General features: G+C 44.8%; 1 protein-coding gene, 1 long non-coding RNA gene and 1 other non-coding gene across 3 annotated transcripts in view; 2 read left to right on the forward strand and 1 right to left on the reverse strand.

Annotated features, from left to right (window-relative positions):
* Positions 1-297: 297 nt before the first annotated feature.
* On the forward strand, positions 298-6,743 carry LOC144104905 (uncharacterized). Its single transcript, XR_013308651.1, has 2 exons — positions 298-363; positions 6,601-6,743. It is a non-coding gene; the product is annotated as an uncharacterized LOC144104905 (long non-coding RNA).
* Positions 5,067-5,140, reverse strand: TRNAP-CGG (transfer RNA proline (anticodon CGG)). Its single transcript has one exon. It is a non-coding gene; the product is annotated as a tRNA-Pro (tRNA).
* Positions 6,744-14,925: 8,182 nt separating the features above from the next.
* The window catches only part of LOC144103736 (uncharacterized), a 36,381-nt gene continuing 24,357 nt past the window's right edge, over positions 14,926-26,949 (forward strand). Inside the window, exons 1-5 of the mRNA XM_077636391.1 lie at positions 14,926-14,975; positions 15,838-15,900; positions 16,580-16,710; positions 18,866-18,921; positions 24,204-24,312. Coding sequence (XP_077492517.1) covers positions 15,868-15,900; positions 16,580-16,710; positions 18,866-18,921; positions 24,204-24,312 — 329 coding nt within the window. The 5' untranslated portion in view covers positions 14,926-14,975; positions 15,838-15,867. The remainder of the gene's footprint in view (positions 14,976-15,837; positions 15,901-16,579; positions 16,711-18,865; positions 18,922-24,203; positions 24,313-26,949) is intronic.

The raw sequence follows: 26,949 nt of genomic DNA on the forward strand, positions 1-26,949 counted from the left end.
ATAAGCATTTTCATGCTAAATGGTAATATCATCCTACATCCCGATATAACGACAACTCTCAATTGTTTAGAGAAAACGAATCTACATAAGGATTCCAAATCATATTTTGTGAAAAGTAACAACAAGAATTTAATACTTTTTACTGCGTCTGTTTTTGTGCTAACTTACGTAGGATATATGTTTAAATTTAGATGTTTTGATTTTGGCCTAAAGAATATGGCAACTTTTCTTGATGTTTACTCCTAACTGGTGGCCGCACTGTCACGAATGATGGCTTTCGATTTATCTTTTAAACAGCTTTGGCTCTACTAGGTACAGCCACTTTCAGAAGACGGACAGAGACCTCATGAAGGAATCATTTTCGTGAGTAACTGTTGTATTTTCTTTTCTAGCTGATTTCATATCAGGCATGTGTTTTGAAGATACATGTCATACTCAAGACATTTGCTTTGCGAAAATTATGCGTGCTATAGACTAATCATGCAATTGTCTGTAGAGACGCAATAATGTTTTCATGCTGTTATGATACCTATGAACAGGTTAATTGTGTACAGGAGGTACCCATGTAATATTTTGATAATGAGGGTGCCACGTTCACATGAAAAGAATCGGGGATGCAGATACACTAAGATATATCTTATATCATTAACATATATTACAGCTCAAAAAGGCTGCAAGGCGACATAGGCCGACACTGCTGGAACCGAAGACCGGAAGTGAACAGCGCGCGTTAGGCACAAGCGGCGCTCACAATGCTGGAGCAGTTAATCATCGCCACTTCACGCCGCGCCAATCGCCCCCCCCCCCCCCCCCCCGTTTTTTTATTTTGCTCTCTTCTGGCAACGAAGGAGCACGATTGGATGAGGAAGCCTGAGTAATACGCGTCAATGTACTTAAGTGTGAACACATCCCTCAGTGGACACACTGAGTGTTTGATGAGAGAGGAACAAAACACCCATAGAAGTTCAGCAGTCCCAGGAACTACCACCGCTCATGAATGGAAGTGGGTTGCGGAAAGTCACGAATGGCTTACACTTAGGTCAGGAGTTGCCAGATGTCGCGGCGATCAACGTGGTGTCAAAGAAAACCAAGTTTGGGCACTCCGAACTTGCACTTGGCCTCGTTGACGATCGGTCTGTACTCTGCCAACCGTTGGAAAGGCTAAATATGAGGTCATCAATATAGGCCAAGCAGAACTGAAAACCTCGGCTGAGTGCATCAACGAAACGTTGGGAAGTTCGGACGGCATTTCGTCCGCAGTTATTAAAAAAGGCCTTAAGGTGTGATAATGGAAACCTTGGGGAATGTATGAGAGCTTGACAAGTATGTAGTGATATGCTTGGGCGAGGCTGTAGTCTTCGAAAAGATGGTCGCTGTGTGGAAGGGTGCGGTGAAATTCGCGATGCTATAGTCAGGAGATATATGGTCTTGAACAGTGGCGTTGTTCAATGCACGTAAGTCTCCGCTGGGCCAGCAGTAACCTCGGGACTTTTTGGGGAACTATGAGGAGGGGAAATGGCCAAGAATTTGACGGTGATTGCACAATTCCTAGCTCAAATGTATACTGAAATTCGGCGCGTGCAGTCATAAGCCCATTAGGCGCTAGGCGTCTTAGACGAGCATGGATAGGCGGTCCTGTAGGGTAACATTGTTCTTGACAGGCCATAAGAGGTTTGGATGGGCACAGCAAGCTTGCGAATTCCTTACGTAGCTCTTCTCAGATTGAAGAAGGCGGCCTGCTGACAAGAGTGCTAACCGCTGCTGTCAAACAGCGAACCTTGAACAGCGAGGTGCAGGTCAAGCGTATTAGAAAGTTAGGGCTAGCTACGGACGCTATGGGGAAAACCCATCAGCAAAGACGCCGCAGTCCATTGTTGAGGGTTAGGGCACGTTCATCGTAGGTCACGATGATAGTTTCGTTTGTGACTTGCAAGACAATTGCTGATCAGCGATTCTTCGGAAGAATAGCTGAGGGTTAAAAAACGCTAACTTCGTTTCCCGTCTAAAGTCGAGGAAACAGGCCGAGCACCTTGTCCAGGAAGAGAAAAAGTTAAAGGGGCACTTATGGGACTCACGTGCTAGTAATGCGAAAGGAATGATGGCTCATCTGCAGTTGCATTGAAAGTTTGTGCATAATCTACTTATGCTGTCTACGGTGCTGGTGTACGTCGTCCAGCAAACCACAACCTTTAGAAGTTGGAGCTGCGCTCAAAGATGCGTTTCTCATGGTTGGTTCTGGTTGTGCCTCGGTACACGCTCGAGGTATCCTTTGGGACAGAATGCAGAGCCCACTAATCCACCTTAATGCACCCGCTAATTTATCTTAATTCAACTTAACTCACTGATCCTACATAGTCCACCCACTAAACCATCTAAAGTCACGAACTAATCTGCCTTAAACCGCCAATAATCCACCCTAATCCGGTTTGATCACCAAATAATTTATCTTCATTTGACTTAATCTAACGACCAATCTACCTTATTGGACTTAATCAACCAGCTAATTATTACGACGCTTTGAAGCGCCACATCTTAGGCGAGGCCGGGTTTCGTGGTCGATGAGCCATCTAATGCTTTCATTAATAAGTGGCTGCTTACTTCGCCGCGGCCACCCGCCGCTCAACGCCTTTAGCGGTGAGCGACGTCGTTACCTGTGAATATGCAGAGACGTGCACTTCCGGGTGGCCGCACCAAAGGTGCTGAGATAACAGCCATCCAGCAGGGCGTGACGTTGGACATCAACAGCTCCGACGGGAAGAGGAGCGGTGGCGTGCCGGAAATAGGGAGCCGGTCGACAGGGACGCAACCTGCGCTAACAGGTGCTCCAAATGGCTACGAAACTCGTCGCGAAGGGCCTGCAGGTCTGTCTGGTGGGGTCGGACGGAATGCCTCGCTTGTTCCAGAAGAAAAGCGCAAGAGCAGAAATGGACGGCGAGGCGACGTCGATGACGGAGTCTGCAAGCTGCACAAGATTCTCCAAGGACAAACCAGCGGCAGCAGTGAGCACCAAGCGAACGGAGGAAGGGAGAAACTTCAAGAAGAGCTTCCTGAGTAGGCCTTCGTCGCAAGAGGAGGCTGTATCTCCAAAAAGCTGCTGAAAGGCGGCGCAAAGGTCTGAAGGCTTCCGGTCGCTAAGCCCTTCGGATGAAACCAGCTGCTGGAGTCCATGCCTTTACGATGACGAAGTCCGCTGAGGAGCTCGGCCGTCAATGTACCATAGGTGTTTGTCTCGTGCGATACAAGAATGAAGTCACGGATCTCGCCAGCAATCCCCGGAGGTAAGGCAGATAACATGGTAAACCTTGGAAGCTTGCGATATGATACGAGCCGTCAGGAACTGGCTGTTGGCTTGCACGAGCCATAGGGAAGGCCATAACTTCGAGACTTCGGAACGGAGTGAGACTGCAGAGACCTCATGGGACGCCCCATGGTTGGAGGAGGCTTGCCTTGTGTTGCTGGTGGATTCTATTATAGGGTGGAGGCAGCAAAGTGTCACCGGGATGCGGAAGGCACGAGCCACCACTTTTGGACGATGAAGGGGTTCGCGTTCACCGGAAACAAATAAGGGACACAGATCCATTAGAGACATGGGCCGACATTGCACTAACTGAACACTGAGAGCGAACAGCACGCTCTAGGCCGGAACGGCGCACACGAGGCAGCAGCTGATTGTTGTTGTTGTTGCCTCAAATACGATGGCACATATCCACGGTGGGGTATTGGCCAGGGTTTGGTGCAGATTCAAACAGGGAAAATCTCATCCAGTTTTATCTGAAGCAGCTCATAAATAGAGAGGACTCTGAGAGAAAAAGAAAACCATGAATTTTGAGAGAGCTTGAAGAAATCGGAATGAAAATCAAGGAAACAAAGCGGTGGGAGTAGAAGAACTATATTTTAAGAATTCATCAGAAAGAAATAATTTTGAGAGGAAAGTAAAGGCATCGAGAAGTTAACACAAAAATCTCCCGGTTTCAATGACATACTTGTGAAGAAGCTCACACACCTGCCTATAATGGTATGCCCTTTGACGGTTGCACCTAGGAGAGGAGGACGGGAAGAGTAAACGGCAGTTCCAAAAACTGAATTCTCTGCCATGTAAACCGCCGATGGCCGATTGTTGTCGTTGACCTCAGTACGCGTGGCATATACCCACGTTGGGGGACTGGTTGGAGACTGGTGCTTAATGCCAAGTAAAAACACACAGACGATTGCATTGTCGCCGTTTCTCCTTTTCGCAGCGATGATGATGGTGGCAATGGTGCTGGTACATAATAAATAACCGGACGATTGTTTGTTGCAATGCCTTGAGATGCCAAAGTGAAACAATATGTTTGCTTAAGAGCGCCACTTTATAAATAATATGAAAAACAAGCATGTTTAGAATGCACCCGAGAAACGGGAAATCACATCAGCTTTCGTACCATTTTCTTTCTCTTTAATTGCGCGTAATGTACAAATCCAAGCAGAGCCCTATCGGGCGAAAAAAGAGTTATAGAAACAGAACGAAGAAGATGGCAACATAAATACGAACAGAGGTATTTTCTACAGTCTCAAGGCTTTCAGAATTAATCGTGCGAGAAGCATTAACAATAATTTGATGCCGCAGCAGAGGTAGCGGTGCCATCGATCAAGGGATTTTTCAGCATGTTTAGATCTCGTGTGTTTAGAATAAAACTCGCTCCTCTTCCTTTGTCTATAATTACTCCCTTATTAAAGATAAAGAAAGTTCACACACACACACACACACACACACACACACACACACACACACACATATATATATATATATATATATATATATATATATATATATATATATATATATATATATATATATATATATATATATATATATATATATATATATATATATATTAGCAGACAAGTTAAAGGAAATGAGGGGCCCGTTTGACAAATTCTATGAAGGGAGCTAACAGTCACCGAAACCAATGTGCATAGGGGAACGTTATTTTTGTAATGTGTTATGCTTATCAGTGGGATAATAATACTTAGATTAATAAATCGCTTAAAGAAAATTACTTACAAAGCAGTAGAAAAAACAACCATGCCGCCGGTGGGATCCGAACCCACGACCTCCGAATACCGCGTCCGGTGCTCTTACCAACTGAGCTACGGCGACGGCTGTCCAATCTGCTGCTCTCGTGGGTATTTATGTTTACTGGGTGTAAGCGAGCCTTGAGAGTGTTCACCAGCGCCACCCTCGACCATAGCGGCGGACGTAGCACGTCCTGTAATACCGCGAGCGTGACGTAGAACGTCATCTAACGGCGAGGGCGGAAACTGTGCGAGAGCCCTCTTATGCTACCTATGGCATCAAGACTGCCAGAACCGAGACCCTCGTTAAGCTATTAGCAGATTGGACAGCCGTCGCCGTAGCTCAGTTGGTAAGAGCACCGGACGCGATATTCGGAGGTCGTGGGTTCGGATCCCACCGGCGGCATGGTTGTTTTTTCTGCTGCTTTATAAGTAATTTTCTTTAAGCGATTTATTAATCTAAGTATTATTATCCCACTGATAAGCATAACACATTAAAAAAATAACGTTCCCCTATGCACATTGGTTTCGGTGACTGTTAGCTCCCTTCATAGAATATATATATATATATATATATATATATATATATATATATATATATATATATATATATATATATATATATATATATATATATATATATATATATATATATATATCGAAATATACGCTTCATTTAAGGAAACATTTTTATTTTACTCGACCGATCGAATCGTCGAGTAAAATAAACATGTTTCCTTAAATGAAGCGTATACTTCAATGTATATTATTTTAAGCAGTCAAGTACCTTATGTTTTCGCAACTATATATATATGGCCGGCTGATGGCCGGCTGGATTAAACTTTGTATAGTATAGTACAGAAGTGTCTGCAGAACAAGGAAATTGTACGGAAATGGTACGGAAACTAGGAATTACAGTCGCCTAAGCATTGGTCCTTTCGGTGCTCCATCGTCAGTGAACCTCAAGTTTGGAGATGCGCCCGAGATGCACAGAAGTTGTTGCCTGTAGAGCAGAAATACTTGACTAGCGATGAAACGCAGCTCATGATGATAATGCTTGGCAAATAACGTTTCTCTGCCTAATCGAAGCAAACGCTTTAGTTAGGTCAATGAATACGCGTTTAGCAGTCGCACAAAAATGATATTTTTTTGGTTAGGAAAATTATATCATGCACCAACTATGCGCAATTATTGCTGTTCCAAGAGTGAAGGAACGCCTAAACACGCTCCGCGTCCGGCAACGAAGTCGCGCATGGAGTGGGTTGTTATACCAAAAAGTATAACAAAAAGTAATGCACTGCGACGAAAGAGAGAATTTGAACTATTCATCAGGATGTAGCGGCTTCCGAATTGTATATTCTTATAATACTGAATTATAAAACTTTTTCATAAAAAGCCGGTAGCACTCGATGTAGCCAGTACAGGTATAATTTCATCGAAAGGCAATACTAGATAATATTTTATGGGCAGTTCAATTACACCACCATATTCAGCGCTTATATGGCGGTTAATATAAGTGGTATTCTCCTTTCCTATATGTTTCAGACGATGCCACAGCGGAACACCGAGCTGAGAAAAAAAAGCGAACGCCATGAAAATGAGAGAAAAATGGAAATACAAATTGGATAGTTGTTTATTTCTTCAGCAGATCTTTAGAGTTTGGCAATAAAGTGTAAAATTTCGAGTAACACTGACAAGATGTGTCATAAGCGTGTTTCACAATGATAGTAATGTATTTTCTGTGTGGGTGCCATGCGCCTCACTCATATTGCGCATAGTGCACGAGGAACTGTTTAATAAATTCGCTGATCTTTTCCATGATAAACCCACGAGGCCTACTACTCTGATAACTGCCTCCGCGTGGGATTAGCACGTACACTTAAAAGGATACTCATTGAGGTAAAAACAGAAATGGCGTTATTGCAGGATGTTTTAAGAAGGACATATTACCCGCTTACTTAGCATGACGCGTCGAATGATTCTTTTTAGAAAACAATAAATACATCACGCACCAAGTGAACGCCTAGTATTAGAGACCTGGTGCAATGCCCTGTGTGTTTGATGTTGCCAGAATCTGTTACCTGAACAGACAAATTTTCCACGACTGCTGGACTTCAAGCTTCGGGGTACTATTTTGTTAATTCCCTTGAAATCATGTCCAACATTTCTGGGCAAAAATGGTGAATATATTGGAAAATTGTAAGGTACTGTTATGGAAACATTAAAGGTAATGGTCCATTATTCTGCTATGTAACAAAATATTTTTTATAGTGTTTCAATCAGTCGCATCGAACAGTTAAGACTACCATAGGAAACCACTGGGGAACGTTTTTGACGGTAGCAAAAACGTTAATAGAAAGAAATTCAAGACTACCGTCGGGTGATCTGCGGGTATATTGATTTTTATACTGAAATGTTACAATATATGAAAAAAATTCCGCTCATAACCTCTTTCCAGTTCAAAATTTCTCTTGTCCAGAATTGTCCGGTATGAGTATGCATAATGTGAGCAGACAAGGGAAGGGAAAAGAGGGGCTCATTATGACATACATAACGGAACCTAACAGTCACCAAAACCAAGGAGCTTTCGGGGGTATTTATGAACAGTGTTACCGAACCCTGAGAATGTTCACCAGCGCCACCCTCGTCCATACCGGTGGACTTAGTACGTCCTGTATTACCGCGAGTGCGTCGCAGGAACGGGGTCGGACGGTGAAGGCAGAAGCTGTGCGAGAACCCTCTTATGTACACCTCTGACATCAAGACTGCCAAAATCGAGGCCCTCGTCTGCTATTGAGCAGAAAAGAGAAGGCAAATCAGGGGCTGGTTATGGCATGACGGAACCTAATAGCCCCCGAAACCAAGGGGCATATATGGTGTTTTTTTTTCTAATGTGTTAACTTCGTGAATGGAAGATTAATAGGTTACAGCAGGAGAAAAACAACCATATGCTGTCCGGAGGTCCCTCAAGTGATCTGCGATCCCTTTTTACCCGGACCTACCCACATCTACGATGTAAATAAAATAAACTTGAAACTTGAAACTTGAAGTTAGTAAGCTACCTATGCGCATTAGGTATACGAACTTTCATGTCTGGACCCCGCATACAACGACCGTATTGCGTTTACCTCGGGTATAACGAACCTAAATGTACTAAGCTATAGCGAATTTTAATGTGTCAAGCTCGGGTATAAGGAACGTTTGGTCGCTAACGTATTCAAACGATCCACCGAGGGTCGCCTAAAAGTTCACTACTTAACACGGTTACAACATAAAATCTTGTCTGAAGTCTCGGAGTAACTCGGGTAAGCCCGGCTAAGTTGGGAGGAGCGTCGCGCCAGTTGTAGCCAGTGGGAGGGTGATCGTGAGGGTGATTTTACTACCCTCAATGTCCCCTGCTTTCCCACCTTTCAAACAAGGGGTGCGAAAGAACCTCTTGCTTTCGCAAGTTTATGCGGTTTAACTACGTTAAAACCCTTCCATTATTTTGTTCGCTGTATAAGCCCGTCCGTCTCCTGCCGCGGCGTCTGATTCTTGAACTGCGGACGGCAACGACCACGACGACATAATACCGGGGTAAATGCTATAGTAGCAGCCCACACTGTAGAAGAATTTCAGTTCTTTAGCCTTCTCGCCTCCCGTCTAATGTGATTAGTATAATGTATTTCCCAAGAGTGGAAAGCGATTTTCCATGACTGCTCTCGAATTCTGAAATTACAGCTCTTAACCAGGGCCGAATATGTTGCACAGTTTGCAGAACATATTCAACAACGTGAACCTGTAATGCAGATTCTGCGTAACGTATCGCCACCCGCAAATATAACTGTGGTTTGGCCTGACATTTACACTGTGGAGCTTTGGCCGCTGGTTTTGAGACCGTGCTGCATGGTATTTTCGAGGCAGCTGTCGATACTGGATGCGCTCCAGCCACCCCAGTATGACCTCGGACCCGGTGGCACATTCTCTGTGGCGCTAATGTCAACCCACGCCACACGACGCACGTTCGCATTATGCTTTAAGGGCAGCAGTACGTCTATTCTCTCCGAGCACATTAATGTACTGTCATTGGCCTCTATGACGTCTTTGTTACAGTGAAGAGCTGCAGCATTTCTTTGGAAGATGCGGAAGGTCACTTTCTCTTTCACTGCCACACAAGTTCGATGCGCCACAAGCGCAGCTGAGCCACAGCTGTCAAACGGTAGCCTTGAGATGCAAGGCAATTTTCCAATCAGCTGTGAAGGAAAGAAACGATTACAAACCTAGACAAATTTTATTGCGTACCAGCGAGCATCAGTCGAGGAAAGCGTATCTACAATTTGCATGTGCAAGATGGGTCAAGATACGGTTCCTGAAGTGAGTGAATATATTTGATTTAGGCCATTCTCGTTTTCTTGGAGCGATGAATAACGTTATATAGCATGCAAGGAGAGGAGACGGCGTTTATGACTGCGACAGCAACTGCTTTAAGTTCAGGGAAAAAAGAGATAGCTGTCAGTGCCCTTTCGACGACCCTAGTCAGGGTAAATGCCTGCAAGCTTGTTTAGATATATTTTATAATTTCCCCTCTGGTAAGTATTGTTTGACATTTCTTAATCTGGCGTGCGGGTCATTCGCCACTGCTCGTTGATAGCCAGCTTTGAGGCAAGCAGCGTCTACTTTACTCAGCGTATTGCGAAATCACCGCTGTCGTGTCCAGCTGTGACGAACAGTTCACAGGCATTTTAGTCTTGAGCTCTGATTGGAGTAGAGATGGCTGATGCTTTGAGATCTTCGCGGAAAAGATGCATTGTGCTTACATTTCGTCAAATTTTTACTTTACGCAGTGGCTTCCCGGCAAAAAACCAAATTCGTCTCTTCTGTCACATCTAACATTCTCGCGAAAAAAAAACAAGAAAACATAATGAGTTTTGTTGCCATGTGTCTGACGCAAATGCGAAGCGAGGCATCACTAAAAAAGAGGATTTTATGACTTTCTCGGGGCTTTAATCCAACAGAATACTCGAGTCAATTTCAGACGCCTTTCCTGCAAAGACAGACCATACCTACTCTTCTGCGATGCCGGGATTTAGTTTCACGGCGCTGTGGCTCTGCCTTACGTGAACAGTGTCGGCTCTTATGACCTAATGAGTAAGTTTTCTGTGCGATCAGTATAACTTTTATTTAAATATAGTATACCATTCGCATTTGTTGAGTGAACGCTAGAAATACTGATAACCTGAGCAGGTGAACAGCAAATTTTGAAATGAAATAATGAACATTAAACATACGGTGATAAGACGTGGCAATGGTAAAAAACCGAACTGAAAGTGAACTGAAAAAAAATTGCTTGCAGTTGACAATCGAAGAAAAGTGCGTTGTTCTATGCTTAATCAACAAAACAATTTGAAACCAACAGTCACCGAAACCAAGGAGCGTAGGGGGTGTTCATTTATTTTTTTTAGTTGCGATGTTAATCACTTGGAGACTAAGAGGATAATTCATTTAAAGATAATCGATCAGAAAGCAGAAGAAAACACAACCACATGTCGCTGGTGGTATCCGAACCAACGGCCTCCGAATTTCGCGTCCGGTGCTCTAAGCAACGCCGAGGGCTGTCCAATCTCCTGCTCTCTGGGGTATTTGTGTGGGGCGTAAGCGAACCTTGAGAGTGTACACTAGCGCCACCCTCGTCCATAGCGGCGCACGTAGTATGTGCTGTATTACCGCGAGTGCCACGTAGGAACGTGATCGAATGGTGAGGGCGGAAGCAAAGCGAGAACCCTCTTATGCTACCTATGGCATCAAGGCTGCCAGAATTGAGGCTCTTGTTATACCTATTAAGTAGAGAGGTGAAGGGAAAGATCGGCTCGTTAATGACATACATGACGGAAGCCAGCAGTCACGGAAACCAAATGGTTCGGATCCCATCGGCAGCATGTGGTTGTTTTTTCTTCTGCTTTCTAATAAAATATCTTTAAGATAATTACCCTATTAATCTCCCGTTGATGAGCACCACAAATTAGAAAAAACATCCCCCATGCTTCTTGGTTTCGTTGAATGCTGGCTTCATTCATGTATGTCATAAAGAGCCCTTCTTCCCTCCTCCTCGCACTTAAAGAAGTTCGTTTCACGAAGCATGTGATCTTGATCAGAATGCAAGGCTATGCTGAGGATAATGACTTAATATCCAGTATTATGGTAGGTTTCAGGAGCCGACTATCAACCCAAGACGTCATGCTTCAGTTGTATAACGACGTCATAGATCCCCCGGATAAAACAGGCACCAAAGTCGTTCTTGGACTTGACTTACAAAAGGCCTGTAACTACGTATCGCATGGCGCAATTCTAGGAGGCCTTTCGAGCATAAATTTAGGTGCCAGAACCTACAAGTATGTGAGCTTTTTCCTATCGGGGAGTACGGCGGAACTCTTAATCGCGGGAATCAGGTCGGATAGGATAGAACTGTGGGACAGAGGCACGCCGCAAGGCTCCGTCCTGTCACCCTTTCTCTTTAACCTATCACTCACATCGCTGCCTAGCAAGCTCAACGTCATAGAGGACTTACGTCGTACACTCTATGCGGACGACGTTACCCCATGGTTGGCGAATGGTTCCGACGCTCACATAGAAGAAACTCTTCAGAAAGCGGTACAAGTAGTCCAAGTGCACGCGAGTAGCAAATGTTCTCAACCCAAGTCTGAACTCTTCCTAATCAGACAGAAGAAACAGAGAGATAAAGGTGAACCTTCAAGGTGGCCCGATACAGGAGGTCGAAACCACTCGAGTACGAGGTGTCTTCACTGAAAATAATTGTAGGAGCAACATTCCAGTCAGCCGTCTGGAAACAACGGTCAGCCAGATAGTCAGGCTCACTCGGAGAATCACCGTTAGAAAGACAGGTATAAAGGAGGCAGACATCTGTAGACTTATACATGCATTCGTCATTAGCACATTCACTTACTCTCTACAATACTTGAATCTATTTAAGGCGGACATCGACAGATTAAACAGGTTACTCAGACAAGCTCGTAAAGCTGGTCTAGGGCTTCCTAGAAACACATTCGAGAAGAGATTTTTATTCTTGGGTATACTCAACACTATCACTGCGCAGAAGGCGATGCACATGCAAAGACTGGCCGACACAACAGCGGTGAGAGAGATTCTAAATCGAATTGGCGTAAACGTTAATCCCATGTCTAACGGACCGGGCCCTCTACTACAAGGAGTGCGCGACAAACTAGTCATTAAACCGGTCGCCTAAAATATGCTACCGGGCTTCCACGATGGCAGAAGACGAGCCAGAGCGCGGGCCCTGCATAGCATACCTCAACCATCCTAGAGCATTGTACACAGACGCAGCCGATTATAGTTTCAACCCAGGGGCCTTCGCCATTTGCACTTCCAAATTCATGGCAGGAAGAAGCGAGTGCATCTCTGCGGTTTCGGTCGCGGTCAAGGAATCGGATCAAGCAGAAGAAACGGCCATAGACTTGGCCATAGCCAATACTGACGCTGACACCATTGTCAGTGATTGAAAGACTGCCATACGCAACTTCTCACGCGGTGGAATATCTCTAACTGCTAGAAACATTTGCACAAATATTATAATAGAACGAGGCATAGAACTGGTATGGACTCCTGCCCATTCGGGGAACCCAGGGAACGAAGCAGCCCACCAAGACGCTTGATGTTTTGTCGGACGAGCGGTGAGGGTCTCGTCCAGGAGGACCCGAGATGGAGGCAGCGATTTCATATCACGACATTACCCAATTCTACAACTTCTCTAGAAGAATCTATCTTCCCCCAGACAAGCCACTCTCCAAAGACCAAAAGGTGGCTTGGAGAAGACTTTTAACCCATTCTTACCCGAACCCGTACATTTACGCCCACATCTACCCCGACCTCATAGACCCCACCTGAATCCACTGCGGTAGCACTGCCACCCTCGATCATATGCTGTAGGACTGCCCGGAGGATCCTCCTCCGGAAGCTCTTATAGAAGCTCCCTCACCAGAAGCCTGGGAGGAAGTCCTGTGCAGCTCGGACCCCGCCGTCCAGGCGGGAGCCATCGAGCGCTCCGAAGAGGTCGCCGCCAGTTGTCAGCTGACGGGCACCTGGCCCTTTTGCTAAGAATCTAGGAACCCTTCTTTTCCGGCAATAAAGTTCTCTCTCTCTCTCTCTCGTTCTCTCGTTTCACGGTGTCCGCGTGTGGTGCGGCGGCAGCGTCTACTTTTGCACATGCAACTTGGCCTCTGAGCGGAGCTAAAAAAAGAGTATACCCTCGATTTCATCCCCAAGAACAAGCTGCGAAAGCGGACCCTACCGTAGCAACGCTAAATAAGTTATACAGGCGTCATTAGGTATCGTCTTTTATACAAGATACAGGATCGGTTTTTCCTAGAAAACTGTTGCGCCGAATACGCTGCACACGAAGTAATCAGCGAATGTTATCTCACCACCGCTTGCTCTCCTGTTCCTTTAAAGTCCCTCCCCCTCTTCCTAACTGCCGCTTGCGCGTGATATTTCATGGACGTTGGAAAGGTCTCACAAGTCGGAATTTCAAACTGTATTTGATAAAATACTTCGGGTTGTGGCTGCTAGTTTGGTGCGCATGCTTTGCGACTGACTGTAAGTGAACGATGTTAAGCGGCATGAATGGCGTTGATAAAACCTAGGCGATTGCAGAAGTGAGTTGTAATCAGCATTGAGGAAGCTAAGGGTGTGTTATAAAAAAGTGAATGGCGCGGTAACTGTCGCTGTGGGTGGACACGTGAACCGCTCGACAATAGAAGGGACGAACTGAGCAAAAGATATGAAAGACAGAAAACTGACTCTACATTACGGGAATTCACCGCCGAATTTAGTGATAGCTGGTGTACAACTGGTACGTAGTTAGGTTTGCGGTAGGAAACGGTCGCAAAAATAGAGCGGCAAGATTTTGTTAATAAAGAATTTTAGCATAGCGCATACCGCTATAGATTACCACGGAGCGCTGCCGCCAGTGTGAATGCACAGATCGCTTTGAGGAAGCCAGATGGTTCCGGGCGCCGGTCAGCTGCGCGCACAGCTGCAGCGTCGGGACCAATTAGCCCGTGCGCAATGGCGGTGCGCAGTACGCGCTCAGCGGTAACGGTGTACGCTATGCTAAAATTCTCTAACGTGTTAATTATTTGCGACCGTTGCTCAACCACAAGGGATCACACGCAGGGCAGCTCTAACCAAAATTTCAGAATCTCGGAGGGAAGGCGTGACTTTTTTTTTCTTCATGTACCAGCTTCCTACGCCACATCGCAGAAAGAGCTGGGGCGCCGAGCGAGACGCTTCCTGTCTCCCAACGTCCCGCTCACAACATTCACCTCCTCTCTCGCCACGACGAGGAGCGGGGAGACCCCGACCACGGAAGTTAAGGCAGTAACAGCTGTCGCTGTAAAGAATATAGGTGCAACGTTTTCAGAAGCTTAGAGCCCAAGGGTTTGTCTTTTGGACCATTCTGTGTGGCTTATTTTATATGGCCAGTGCTCCCGGTATTCGGAGAAGAAAAGGGACACACTTTCAAACCATTTAAAAAGTTAGAACTTCCACGGATACTTCAAGAGCTCCACAACACGACTTCAAAGGGAGCCCTTTGGGCGCCTTACTTTTGAAAAAGGCTGTGCATGCAAGCAGTCGTGGTACAGAACATGCGTAGGTAAGCCCAAAGCACTTGGGTTTAATTGTGCAAATCGCAGCTCATGAGAAGTACACTTCAAATGAGTCTTAGAGCTTTACAAGTGGTTCTTTTTTCTCTTTTTTAAGTAGATCCTCGGCTGCAAGAAAGAATCGGCAAAGGCGTCATTGTGCATGCGCAGGTGCTATATGATGAAACAGTGGCGCAGGGTAGAAATCCTGTGCCTGGAGTGAGAAGTCCAACTTTAAGCGATTTTAAGGCATTATTCCGGAAGGTAAGATATGCCAGTTTTGCTCTGTTAGCAGCTGTTCCTCTGACTGTACGAGAATGCAGAGAATTTAACGATTTTTCAACATTCGCCAAGCAGTTTTCCCGCAAAATAAAAATAAAATAAATAACAACAAATTGCTGTATGTGAAGATGATGATTATGGATTTTTATGGCGCAAGGGCATCTATGGCCAAAGAGCGCCATGACACAAGGTATTTTCGATTACTCAAGGTGGGGTCAAAGACCCATTTCCCAAGCATTTCACCCTAAATAAGCCGAGCACCAGACCAGGGGAAAGCTTGTACTTATGGTACCACCGGTGGATACCCGGTGGCACTGGGGATCTAACCCCGCACCTCTCTCATGCGAGGCGGACAATTGCTGTATGTCCACATTATTTCTTCAGCTTAAAAGTCTGCGAATCAGCCAAAATCAATAATTGTCAGTGGGACACAACAAGGGTGATAGCAAAAACAATGACGCTTATGTGTTAGAAACACTAAAAAAACAGTTTTTCACTTTTAATAACCCTGTGACGATTGTGAGTTAAATTCAAAGTAGCATTCAAGGGTCCCGTGAGACAATAGCGACGTTAAAACATTGTAGTTACAGTCATCACCACAACTTGCATGCCAGACATCCTTAGTTCATGCCGATTTTCCGTGCACAAGGAGCATATTCCAAAGGTTTAGATTTGCGTTTCTTCCCATCATAGATACTTTCAAGTAGAATGTGGCGTTATAAGCATATTTCTAATCACGATGCGTACATATAATGGCGCACGTAGCCAAATTCAATAAATGTATTCATTTTACTAAAGTGCCCAAAGACTTGCATTGTACATTTTTGTATTCCTTTCCCTTTAGGCCCGAGATCATTTCCGTAACTATTCAGTAATGATTAAAATAAAAGTTGAGAATGTTACAAAGGTAAGTACTCATTTCGCATCTCCATAGCGGTGGTTTCATATAGTAATGAATAAATAAAAGTAGAGAATGCTACAAAGGTAAGTACTCATTTCACATCTGCATTGCGGTGGTTTAGTATATATGTCTTTGCATTCATGCGCTCAACGTTGCCAGTTTCGTACACTTCGGATACAGACGCAAAATAAGCGATCGTGGAAGGAGTTTTCTGAACGCATTCAAGAACGTAAGATACTAATTAGTTTGAACTGACGGAGAGATTTCCGTTACTGCATCCAGGTGAATGGGTTCCACAGAAAACAGTTAACTGTAAGGAAAATAGTTAACATGGACGTAAAAACTGACATAAGGCAAGAATTTAATGATCCTTAAAAAAAGAAACAGAGGCAGAAAAATGCTGTACATAGCACTTGTAGCATTTTTTCTTTGCATAAAGCTAGCAGGACTGGCTCGAATGCACTGCTTATTCAGTTGACAGTTGAACTCGTTAAAACTTTTTGTCGTTACACTATACTCGAACACGAGCCAGCCCGTGCATCGCAAACACCATTTTCAAACACTAGAATTTTGATAACGTGTTAACAAAAAGCCTAAAGTGTGAGAGGCCAAATGTTTGCGTGTCTTGCGGTCACCTACACGAATAGAAGGCGTGAATATGTGCCTTTTTTCCCGCCTTCTACAGAACGAAAACCTTTCCGTCATATTCGAAGGAATGCGAAATCCCCTAGATGGTCCTAAGACACTTGAAAAGCTCGAAGAGTACGGAAAACAGAGATATGCATCGAATGACACTGTTTTCTATCTTTTCACTGCGTAAGTACATGCTGTATTAGTACATGCGAGGACATTTATTGGCACACCTAGCGGGTTGCTGTAGAAGGCTTGAAGCATGTTTATGCTCGTTGTACATCTGCGGGCAGGAGTACATATAAAACGGGTTGCTATGCAGCAAGTGCATTCGTATCTGTCCTAGCAGAAATCGCACAAAAATTTTGCGTTTAAGCGCGGACAAATGAAACAAAGGCCTGAGCATTAATTTAAAATGGCAGCAAGGTTCTTGAACTTTTCTCTAAATTCTTGTTCGGAGAACCCATGTTTCCGGCGAAGTTCCAGATAATTTATTCATTTCTCGTAACCTTTTGCTCAGTGTGATGGATCAAACACAATGTTAACTTCGGAGAAAAGTATTGCTTTGTTAGATATACTTGCATTGCAGAAGCGCGAAAAAAACTGGTAGATTTTTGACACAAGTACGAGGACTACATAATTAAAACGTATAATTAGGATAATTTTTAAAGGTCCAATATTGATAATGGTGTGCACACATGGGCGCGCGATGCACCCGCAGTAAGATCCAAAAAACCTCAAGCACACCGAACACATCAAGCAGATTACCTCTCACACCAAATATCCAGCACGTACGCACCATAGCTGTGCGCTAGTTGGCCGCCATATTGCAGCGGGGCAAGAGTAACGAACAACCAAGACAACGCTATTGCTTTGGTTCTTGTTCAGATCACCTTGCCGGCAAAATGTAAATTCCGAAACAAAGAAAATCACACGCGCACCTTTACTTCCGTACTGTTGGGTGTTACCTTGAAGACAATAACGGAAAACAAACAAAACAAGCTTCATTTATTGTCATGTCTGTACCTGTCGAGAGCGTATTATTCCAAACACGTGGTACGAATGCAAAGTGTAAGAACATGTGCACGCCGAAGATAACTGAATTACATCGCTATTTGTGCATGATACGTTCAACAACACGAGAAGCTTGTACACGGTTCATTTCCCTGGGGAGAGTGCAAGGTTTTAATGAACACAGAAGAGGTGTGTCTGGTTATTAACCCGGCATGCTACAAGGTATTATAACATGTGCTAATGCTACCAGTTTTCTTACATACTTATATGTTCTTCAGGCACGACAAATGATGGTTAGCATGTCAGGCATTGACATTTAGCGTTGATAATTAGGAACTAATGGAGAATGAACGGTACGAAAGTGACGTTAACCATTATCGCGCGGATGCTCTTGAGTGCTCACATAAAACTGATGACGATGATTGCAATTTTGGGCGCAAGGGCATCTGTGGACAAAGAGCGCCGTAGCACAAAGTGTTTGCGTGTACTGAAGGTGGGACCAAAGACCAATTTTCCAAGTAGTTCACATCAAAGAAGCTGATCAGCAGGCCGCGGGAAAGCATATACCCATTGTATCACAGGCGGAGTTGGCGATCGAACCCCGATCCTCCCGCATGCGAGGCGAATCCTCAACCGCTAGACCACAGCTGCGGTATCGCAGAGAACTCCTTCATAATGAACATTTGGCTCTCTATGTGCTCACTCCTAAATATCATCATGCATCAGCATGACACTGTACCAGCTTAGCCGGAGCCAAGCTTGCGGGCAGTACAGTTATATCGTCTGCAATATCCCAACAAGAGCAGCCCGAGTAATGCTAGCACGCTTCTTTGGAGCAACCCCAACCTTTGCGAAAATTTTCCGTTACTCTGTAGCAAATTACTCTATCCATGCCAGTCAAGCACGCCGCTCGCAGTTCCTTTGCGTGAGACGCAAAGCGACAAGCTATATATGACCGGAAATAAGCTACGATCTAGTGCCTGCTGGAAGTGCTGAGAGAGCGAACTACTTAGCTTGTACCTTTCAGAGGGCTGTAGATCGCCAGCTGTATCAAGTTTAAAAACCGGTATTTCCTTCTGAAGAGGCAGATCCTCTAAATTTAGGCAGCTGTTCTATAACAGTTGTTCTATGCTGCTTACGATCATTTACCACGGCTACATGCACTGTGAGCCACAACCATGGAAATGAAGTATCGTAACAATTTTGATATATCTGCTACCTATAATAACTAAAACCTGTAGGGAAAGTGAAGAACTATTCTTTTTTCTGAATCGTAATTCACAAAACGTAGGTTCTTCTAACGCACTTACGTTGCACCTCATTGCAGGAAAGAGATCCTTCGGGCAACGGAAAGGGGCGACAAAATCCCACTCCAGCTATCGTGTGAGCATTCTTAAAATTGCTATGAGCTGCACGTCGTAGGGGAATACCGCGGGAAATTCTGTCGGAAAACATTAAAAACATTTGTAGAGCTAAGCTTACCGGCTTGGAGCACTAACCAGAAAAAAAAATTCTGAGGGCACTTAAGTCTGCTTACGTTCAGGAATGCGGAAGCATGGTACTTTCTACAACGCGGTTTTGCTTGCTTGGCGCCTGTAGCCACTGAAATTTTTATTTAAATTTTAAATATATTTTTATTTTTAGTTTTATTTATTTTGATTCTTTTATTTTTAATTTATTAAATTTTATTTTCATTTTTAAATTCTTTTAGTTTTATTTTTTTTCATTTTCATTTTTTACCAATTACTAATTACTGATTCCACATTACTCAGTAATTGCTAAGAGTGTATGGGCTATAGCAATTATGCCACTGATGACGTCATAGTGTGACAGATTTCGCGGACGGAGGGACGGACAACGATGAGCCATTAAAGGCTTTCGGCTTGAGAAAGCTATCACAGCTTTGATTTAGCCGTTCAGCACTGCATTTGGCGGGGGAATCTACATGGTGAGGCGGAAGATTGATGATGCAAATCAGTGAAACGTGATCTGGCCACCCGTCACTTCCCGCCCTGTCTCTCCCTCTACCGTCTCGTATTTTTCCTTTCACACCTCTCCCCTAAACATCCTTCACGTTCAGAGAATCACGTGTGCCGCGCCAACACCCTCTCAATGCTAAGGCCTCTCCACCGGCCGCGTGACGTCACGCCAAGGGACCGTGCAGGCCCCGCGCTCCGCGATTTCAGCGCGCCGCGCCCGTCTGCACTATTCGGGTACTGCCGTACGTAGCTGCCTTATAAGTGATTCCTTCATTTTCATTTTTGTCGTTGCTGCAGAAAAGAAATTCGCTAGTTTGTGCGCGCCTTAGGCTATCATTTTATCTGCTTTATATATTTTTTTTATTGCAGAACACCTTATTGTCAAGAAAGTTCGAGCTGCTAATACAGTTTTTTATAATAAACAATTTAGCATACGGCCGCCAATTTCGCATTATTGGTCATTACAATAAAAAATTGATTAGTTAATTTCAATTAATCATCTAATTATTAGGTTCTATCACGTACATGATGTCTGCCGTGCGGTAAAATCCATCCGCACAGACCGCACATGCGTATATCTAGTTGTTAAAGTAGAAGTTCGTGAACATTGAAAAAAAAAACACCGTCTACTGCGCATTGTGTTAGTTTTATTCTGTATTGTGTTTTGCTTAAAGCTTTCACACACAGCAATAATGACACTCACAATAATGTTGCGCTGTTGAGTATTTGTACAGCTAATCTGACCCTTACAATAAAAAACGACGAGACACCAGCAATGAAGTGTGCGCAAAGCATTTTTATTGCTTGGGAATAAAACTTACTTCTTCTTAAGCGTTGCTGCTTTCCGGGCTGCGGCCTTCTGCTGCGCATTGTCTTGTATGGCATCATTTCTTAGTTTGCAAAAGTTGTTTAGAACAACGTTGGTTGCAACGCGTACTACCAAGCGCAGGAGAGTTTGTGCAGTGTGGCCATTTTCACATGTCTCAATGTCGTGTTCGTCCAGGAGGGAAATCGTCTGTGAAATCACGACACCACGTTGATTTCTACAGGAGAGAAAATCTTCCGCGGTTGCTCCAAAAGACAACTTCTCTGCAACTAGTTTAGTCATCAGTACCATGTGAACTGTGCATGGCTGGGGAAACTTCAGCCCTCCTCTCGACAGGTTAGCTATCATGGCAGTATTTTCCGCTTCGATCTCTCGATTTTCAATCACCAATGTGCTGAAGCAAGCAGAACATGAAAGCTTCTTTAAAGCAGCATGAGCAGCGTATCCTGCAATGTAGACAATAGCATCCATGTCAGAGTGGGCGTGTGTAATATCGTCGTCGCTGACAGCCACAGAAAAGTTGCATGGGACAAGATCCTCACTTACGTCTTTAAACTCTGTTTCCTCGCGTGGAAATGTCAAAAGTTTTTGAAGACGAAGCTTCTTCTCACATTCGTAGAGCTGACGCACGGAAATGTGGTACTGTGATCCTGCCAGCTGGCGGTAACGGCCGAACCGGTCTTCTAGCGCATCCGTCTGAAATTTGCCCAGCAGTACGTACTTGAAGTGAAGTTCTTCTAAGCAGTAGCGCGAGAGTTCTACCAGAGAATAGCATGTCAGTCGCAAAGCACTGTGAGTCTCTTTCGTCAGCGAGCCACTGGTGATGTTTATTCTTGCCCAAGCGTCCAACCAGTCCACAACGCCGCTCAGGAAAGCTAACTGTGTGTCATCAACAGACCTTACAGGGTCTTGCATGCTGTCCCTTAGCCTCTGGCCTTTGCAAGGGGTCTTAACATTGACTATTTGCCACCATGTGAGGATAACGTCAATGAAAAGAGCAGTCGACTCAGCTTGAGGAATCTTGAACGCGGAACCATGTGTCCTGAGGGCATTTGAAACAAACTGATTAATGACGTCGAGAGCGAGCTTTACATTTTGCCGCTCCATTGAGGTTGGATTCACGGCTTTTGCGTTCAGTCTGTAAGCAGCCTTCACAAGCGACGTCTTCTCTGAAGAATAAAGCTGCCGCACAGCTGCGAAAGAAGCAGCTTTCATACGAGGAGGCCCTTCGGGCATTGCTCCACTCAAGTCCATTTCAGGGAAATAGAGGCATGTTCCAGGGTTTTTCTGGTTAATCCAATTGTTCCTAATGCACTTCAAGAGATGCACAGGATCGACCACGTAGAAAAGAGGGCGAGCGTTATCGGCTGGATGGGGATAGACAATGCTCACCTGAGGACTTGTAGCAAATAACGACATCATCTTGCGGTTCAGAGCATTGTTGTCCGTTATCACAGCGATAATTTTGAGCCCCATTTTCTCAACATTAATGATTATGTTCTTAGCATGCTCGTGCAAAATTTCTGCGCTCAGTTTGCTCACAGGTAATATGTGAATGACGTCCTTGTTTGCAGAAAGGAGTGATTGTACCATGAACACATGGGCTGTTGTTGCTGGTTCCGTTGAATGAACCGACGATCCTACTATTGTGCCCCCTTTGTAGTCGAAGTATGGTTTTATGTGGATCTCATCGATCATCAGGGTCACTGTCTTCTCGTGGTCTTTCATTGATTTGACTCGTTCTCGGATGTAGGAGAGACAGTGCGGTTGATTTTGCTCCACAAGAGGGTCAGCTTTGTAATTTGAGCAAACACGGCGCAGTGTGGAAGGATGGGGCAGAATGATTCTTGATGCAGCTCTTGTGAAGTGATATGCGTGAGGAGAAATTGAATTCAAAATACTGGCGAATACCAGCAGCTCTGCGCTATACACATGCTGTTTCGCGAGGAGAAGCTCTATCTGCTCAACCAGAAATTTCAGCAAAGAAGACTGTTCTTTCGTCGTATCACTGTCCTCAATGAGGTCTGCAAGCAGTGAACCGACAAACTGCAATACTTTAGTATGTTTCGACTCTTTCGTCACCTCAGGTATATTATGCAAGCCTATCTCGAGTTCTTCTAGCAGCAAGGACAGGCTGGAGGTGTCGCATACTTGAGCTGGCAGAATCCTGCCTGAAGGAAGCGACAGAAGCTTCACTCCATTCAAGAAAACAGAAAGTGACAGATCAGGGAGAACTACCAAGGCGCATTTCACATTAGGTGAAGGATCATTCTCGATGAGAAGGAACCTAACGCACTGCTCATCGACAGAAACGGTCCAGAATTTCGTGTTGCAGATTCCAGGCAACTTAGATTTGAACTCCTCGTAAGATGAAACTTTGTTTCTTTTCTGTTCAAGCTCATTAGACTGAAGTGACTTCCTCATAGCCTCCTGCAAAGCAGCGTTTTCCCTTCTTGCTTTTTTCGTCTCTGGCGATTCACTCCGTCCAGGCGTTGAGGACAAGTATTTTGGGCAGTTTGGAAAAACAGAAGGCGCAGCATCAATCTTCAACTGTAGCCTGTCACGCTTCACCTCTATTATTTTCCCTGTCAGTTCATCTTGGTGTGACAACGTCGTAATGAAGTCGCCTGCGTGGAAGTGCAGTTCACACACCTGCACGAGAAAATGAAGCAAGGCCATTCGCCATGACTCTCCATTGCCTAAAACACTAAGTAAAAAGAGTCTGAATAGTGAACAGCTTTTACATATTTACACAGCTTTTACACAAGCCTTATGCACATCCACAGAACTAAATGCTTCCTGGACAATTCATACATAAGTGTAAGAAGTGATATCATTGCCTACAAAGACAGCATGCCTTTCCGGGAGCGACAGCTCACAACTAAGATAATTACCAGCGCCTATTAAGCAATATTTCAGAGTCTTACCCTCGAATGCTCTGTAGGTGTGAAATCCTTCCGTGGAATGGCTCGCAACCAGGCTTTTCTTCGTACTTCGTCTCTTGGGAAGCAATAAACACGTACTTTGGGACCATTCCGGTAGTTCCCGCGGCACCCGGGAACACAGCACCGGCCCATGTTTCACGAAGTTGCACTCGCTACACGGCAGGCAATCAGTTTCCCATTCGTGCGCTAGCACAGGTACGCACGCCACACAAGAAACGGCCACACGAAACAGACACAGCCGTGCGAGGAGCGAACGGAAATGCACCCAACGCCAGGCTGAAAGACTCAAGCAGCAGCTAGACGCTCACTGCAAGACTGCGTTCGTGTCTGTGCTTGCCCGGGCAAGCGCGAGCACATCGAGGGAGACAACCGAGCGGAGCGGAGCCGCGCTTGGTGAGCAGCCTGACCGGACACTTGGCGTGACGTAGCGCGTGTGGAAAGGAGGGCCTGGAGAGGCCTGAAGAAAGTATTTAGAGGGTGTTGGCCGCGCTCGCCCGCTCGCTATGCAAGTGCAGCAAGTGCAAGTTCAGCAGAGGCAAGGCGGGAAAGCGAAGCAGACGAGCCTTTGTCCCCGTACTTCAAGGAGTGCTCCTCCCTCAGCCCCCTTAGCGAGCCTTGCACCGCCTCTAAAATTTTCTCTCTTCACCCCTCCGCCCCCATAGCCGGAAAAGTGAACAACCTCTCCCCATGGCAGAGGACCAAAGGCCCGTTACCCTCCCTTCACTTTGCAGCCTAGCTTCTACTGCAGTGCCACAGAAAGTTGACCGCGATTGTACTAGGCTGTTCATTTCGAGCTGACCTGCCCCGCTTTAGTTCTGTACGTGCGTGGTGGAAGTAGCACACTAAGGCAGTTGAACTAGGCAGGAATTTTCTGTTTCTGACAATGAATCATAACTACAACTTTTTTTTTCATAGCGATTCAAACACACGGAACTTTCTGCAGTACCAATATAAGCGCAGCCGTCGTGACCTATGTACCTGCCAATTACGCTTATGAATTCGCTGTGCAAGCGACAGCCGAAATGTAAGTGTGAAGTTTGAGTGTTTGGTTTCAGTTTAACGCGATAGAGTCAAGGCTCCTGTTCTACAGAAATCCAACGTCGTTGTCGTGGTCGCGTCGGCGTTGAGAGCGAGAAATCCCCAGAGAAGCAACCTAGTTGGCCACCTAGGTCACGTGACCTTGTCGCGTCATCACAGCCTGCCCACCGGATTGTGAACGAACTGACCCCCGTAGCAGGTGGCAGTTGAATTAATAAATGGTCGTGAGATCAAGGTTTCTCAGGAAGAGCAACCTGTGTCGCACAGTCTCACAGGTGGCAGCACCTGTCATCGCAGGGCATCGCTTAACTCCTGCGCCACGGCGCCAGGGATAGCACGAGGACTCCCATCGATCTGCTACTGTAAAGTAGAGAATGACAAATTCCCACATTGGGGCATTAACCCATTCACACTGTCGCGTCATACCCTTAAGGCGAAGCTTAAGTGTCGCCTCGAATTTTCTGAAGAGCAAGAACAGATAAATGAATGAGCGTAGTGCAGAACAATTTTCAGGACGTTTTTCTGATCACTCAAATGTTGCTAATATTCTCATACCTGCGGCGCAGTCATGTCAGCTAAGCTAGTGTCTCACTAATACAGTGACCATGAAAGCGACGTTAATTTTTCTAAGGCTGACTAATCTTCTGAATACAACAGATTTAGTCAGGTTAGAAAAGTGCATCAGTCCTACGAGGAAAGAGGCGTGCACACTGAGAAAAATCATTTTAGAAATCGAAATATATATCGACTGACTGCGTGCCGCCCTACAGAAACTGATGTTTTTCTCTAGCAGGTGAAGGTATAAGTTTTATTTTCTTGTTCACGCAGATTTGGTTCAAACACGTACAGAAGGTTTTCTTGGTCAGACAGAAAGCACATGAACGAAACGTTTTCGTAAGTAATTTTCTTGATTTTGTCTCCTTCAATGTTTTCGAGAATGGCTACTTTGAATATTACTGTGATTTCGCGCTTGCATTTTGATTGATTTATCCTGAAGCTAGGGCATGAAGTAATTAATAAACCGCTCGTAATTGGTCATAAATTCGAATATGCCAAAGACGATCCCACACTATGCGACTTAGGCAGGGAATGTTCCCTTCGTCTCTTGGTTATGTCTGATTCAGGTCGAGAAACATGCTCAAAAATGCTATGCCCGATCTTTAAAGAAACAGTGAACTTCATCCAATTGTTGGTTTCAATAAAAATTTATTAAAAAGCGGGATTTTGCATGAGTTGCTGTCTTACGACGTCTTTCCAGGCGTTCGCGCTGTGAATAAGAAAAAGGGAACTGTCATGTCTGTGGATGAAACGGTCATCTCCTCACCTGTTCCAATAGCAGGCGCTGCTATAGAATGTGGCGGTCTGATGCAATCTGCGTAAGCTTCCACGTTGTATACAGTAGCGTTGCTGCCGAATGCACTTTTTATGTACATCAGGTTACGCTCCATTGTTGCGAAAAACTTGCGAATTTCCGAATAAAATCCGTCGGATCCGACATTACACAAGTAGATTATATCAGGATAGCTCCTTATGATCCGCTCACTGCACCCATCGAGATTTATCGCGTGCGCGTGTGCTGGACTTTTCAGCAAATAATGTCTGTGTTTTATGACATTTCAGACGGTGTCCAGTCACTCCTTCGAAAAATAAAAAAGCAAAGGGAAACGAAACAGTTGTTCCAACCAGAGTCTGAAAGCTCATCGATACCGGAGATTTATATCAGTAGGAATGAAAACATTGCACCGAAATAAAATTACCCAGATATTTTGTGTGCGCGCTTGAAGAGAAAACTAGGTGTTTTTCAGAGATAGTTGTGGACGCCACTTTTATCAGCGGTGTTGCTGTATGACAGGCCCGAAGACAGCAACGTCGGCATGATGATAAACAAGTAAATGCTACGAGACAGCGCTCGAAATTGTGATTACAGTCCTTTCTTAAAATAGGGAAGAGTTGCTTACTGTAAAGTTTCCACGACTGCTATTTCTCCTTTAGACCTGTTAATTTATTAGAGAATGACCCTGCTGTTTCTTTTTTGTTTCTGCCAAGCATTCTTGAGCTACCTTCTGGTGGGGGGCGCTCTGCCCAGTATTACCTAATCCACTTAGAACGTCGGTCTCTCTTCAGAATCAGTAGTTCATTCTAAACAAATAAATACCTGTACAACAACAAGGAAATTTATCGTCCATAAAACAAATGTAACGTGTGTACGGAATGTCATGTTGATGTGCGACACGAATAATGTTCCAATAAACTTCATCATCCCCGCTTAACAAGCAGCGCCATGACTGTACATGAAATGGTGCATGCTACGGCGGGATGCGATAGCTTCGAGCCTAAGCAGCATTAATAATGCGAGAGCATTACTACGCTAAGTCGGCACCAGAAGTGTCCCCAAAATGTGTCGCCGGATGTGACGTCATCAGTTAGTTACGTCATCAGTCATATTCTAAACAGTGATGTGATGAAGTATATAAAGTCATCGACTAAACAAAATCTATTCAGAGTCATTAGCCACCGTGAATTAACAGCAATCGCTAATAACCGTAATTAATTAGCACTGCCGGTGGTACTAATTAACTGCACTAATTAACGATTTTAATAAATGCGGATAAATAGTTTGGTG

The sequence above is a fragment of the Amblyomma americanum genome, chromosome 9 (assembly GCF_052857255.1).
Source record: "Amblyomma americanum isolate KBUSLIRL-KWMA chromosome 9, ASM5285725v1, whole genome shotgun sequence".
NCBI classification, from domain to species: domain Eukaryota; kingdom Metazoa; phylum Arthropoda; class Arachnida; order Ixodida; family Ixodidae; genus Amblyomma; species Amblyomma americanum.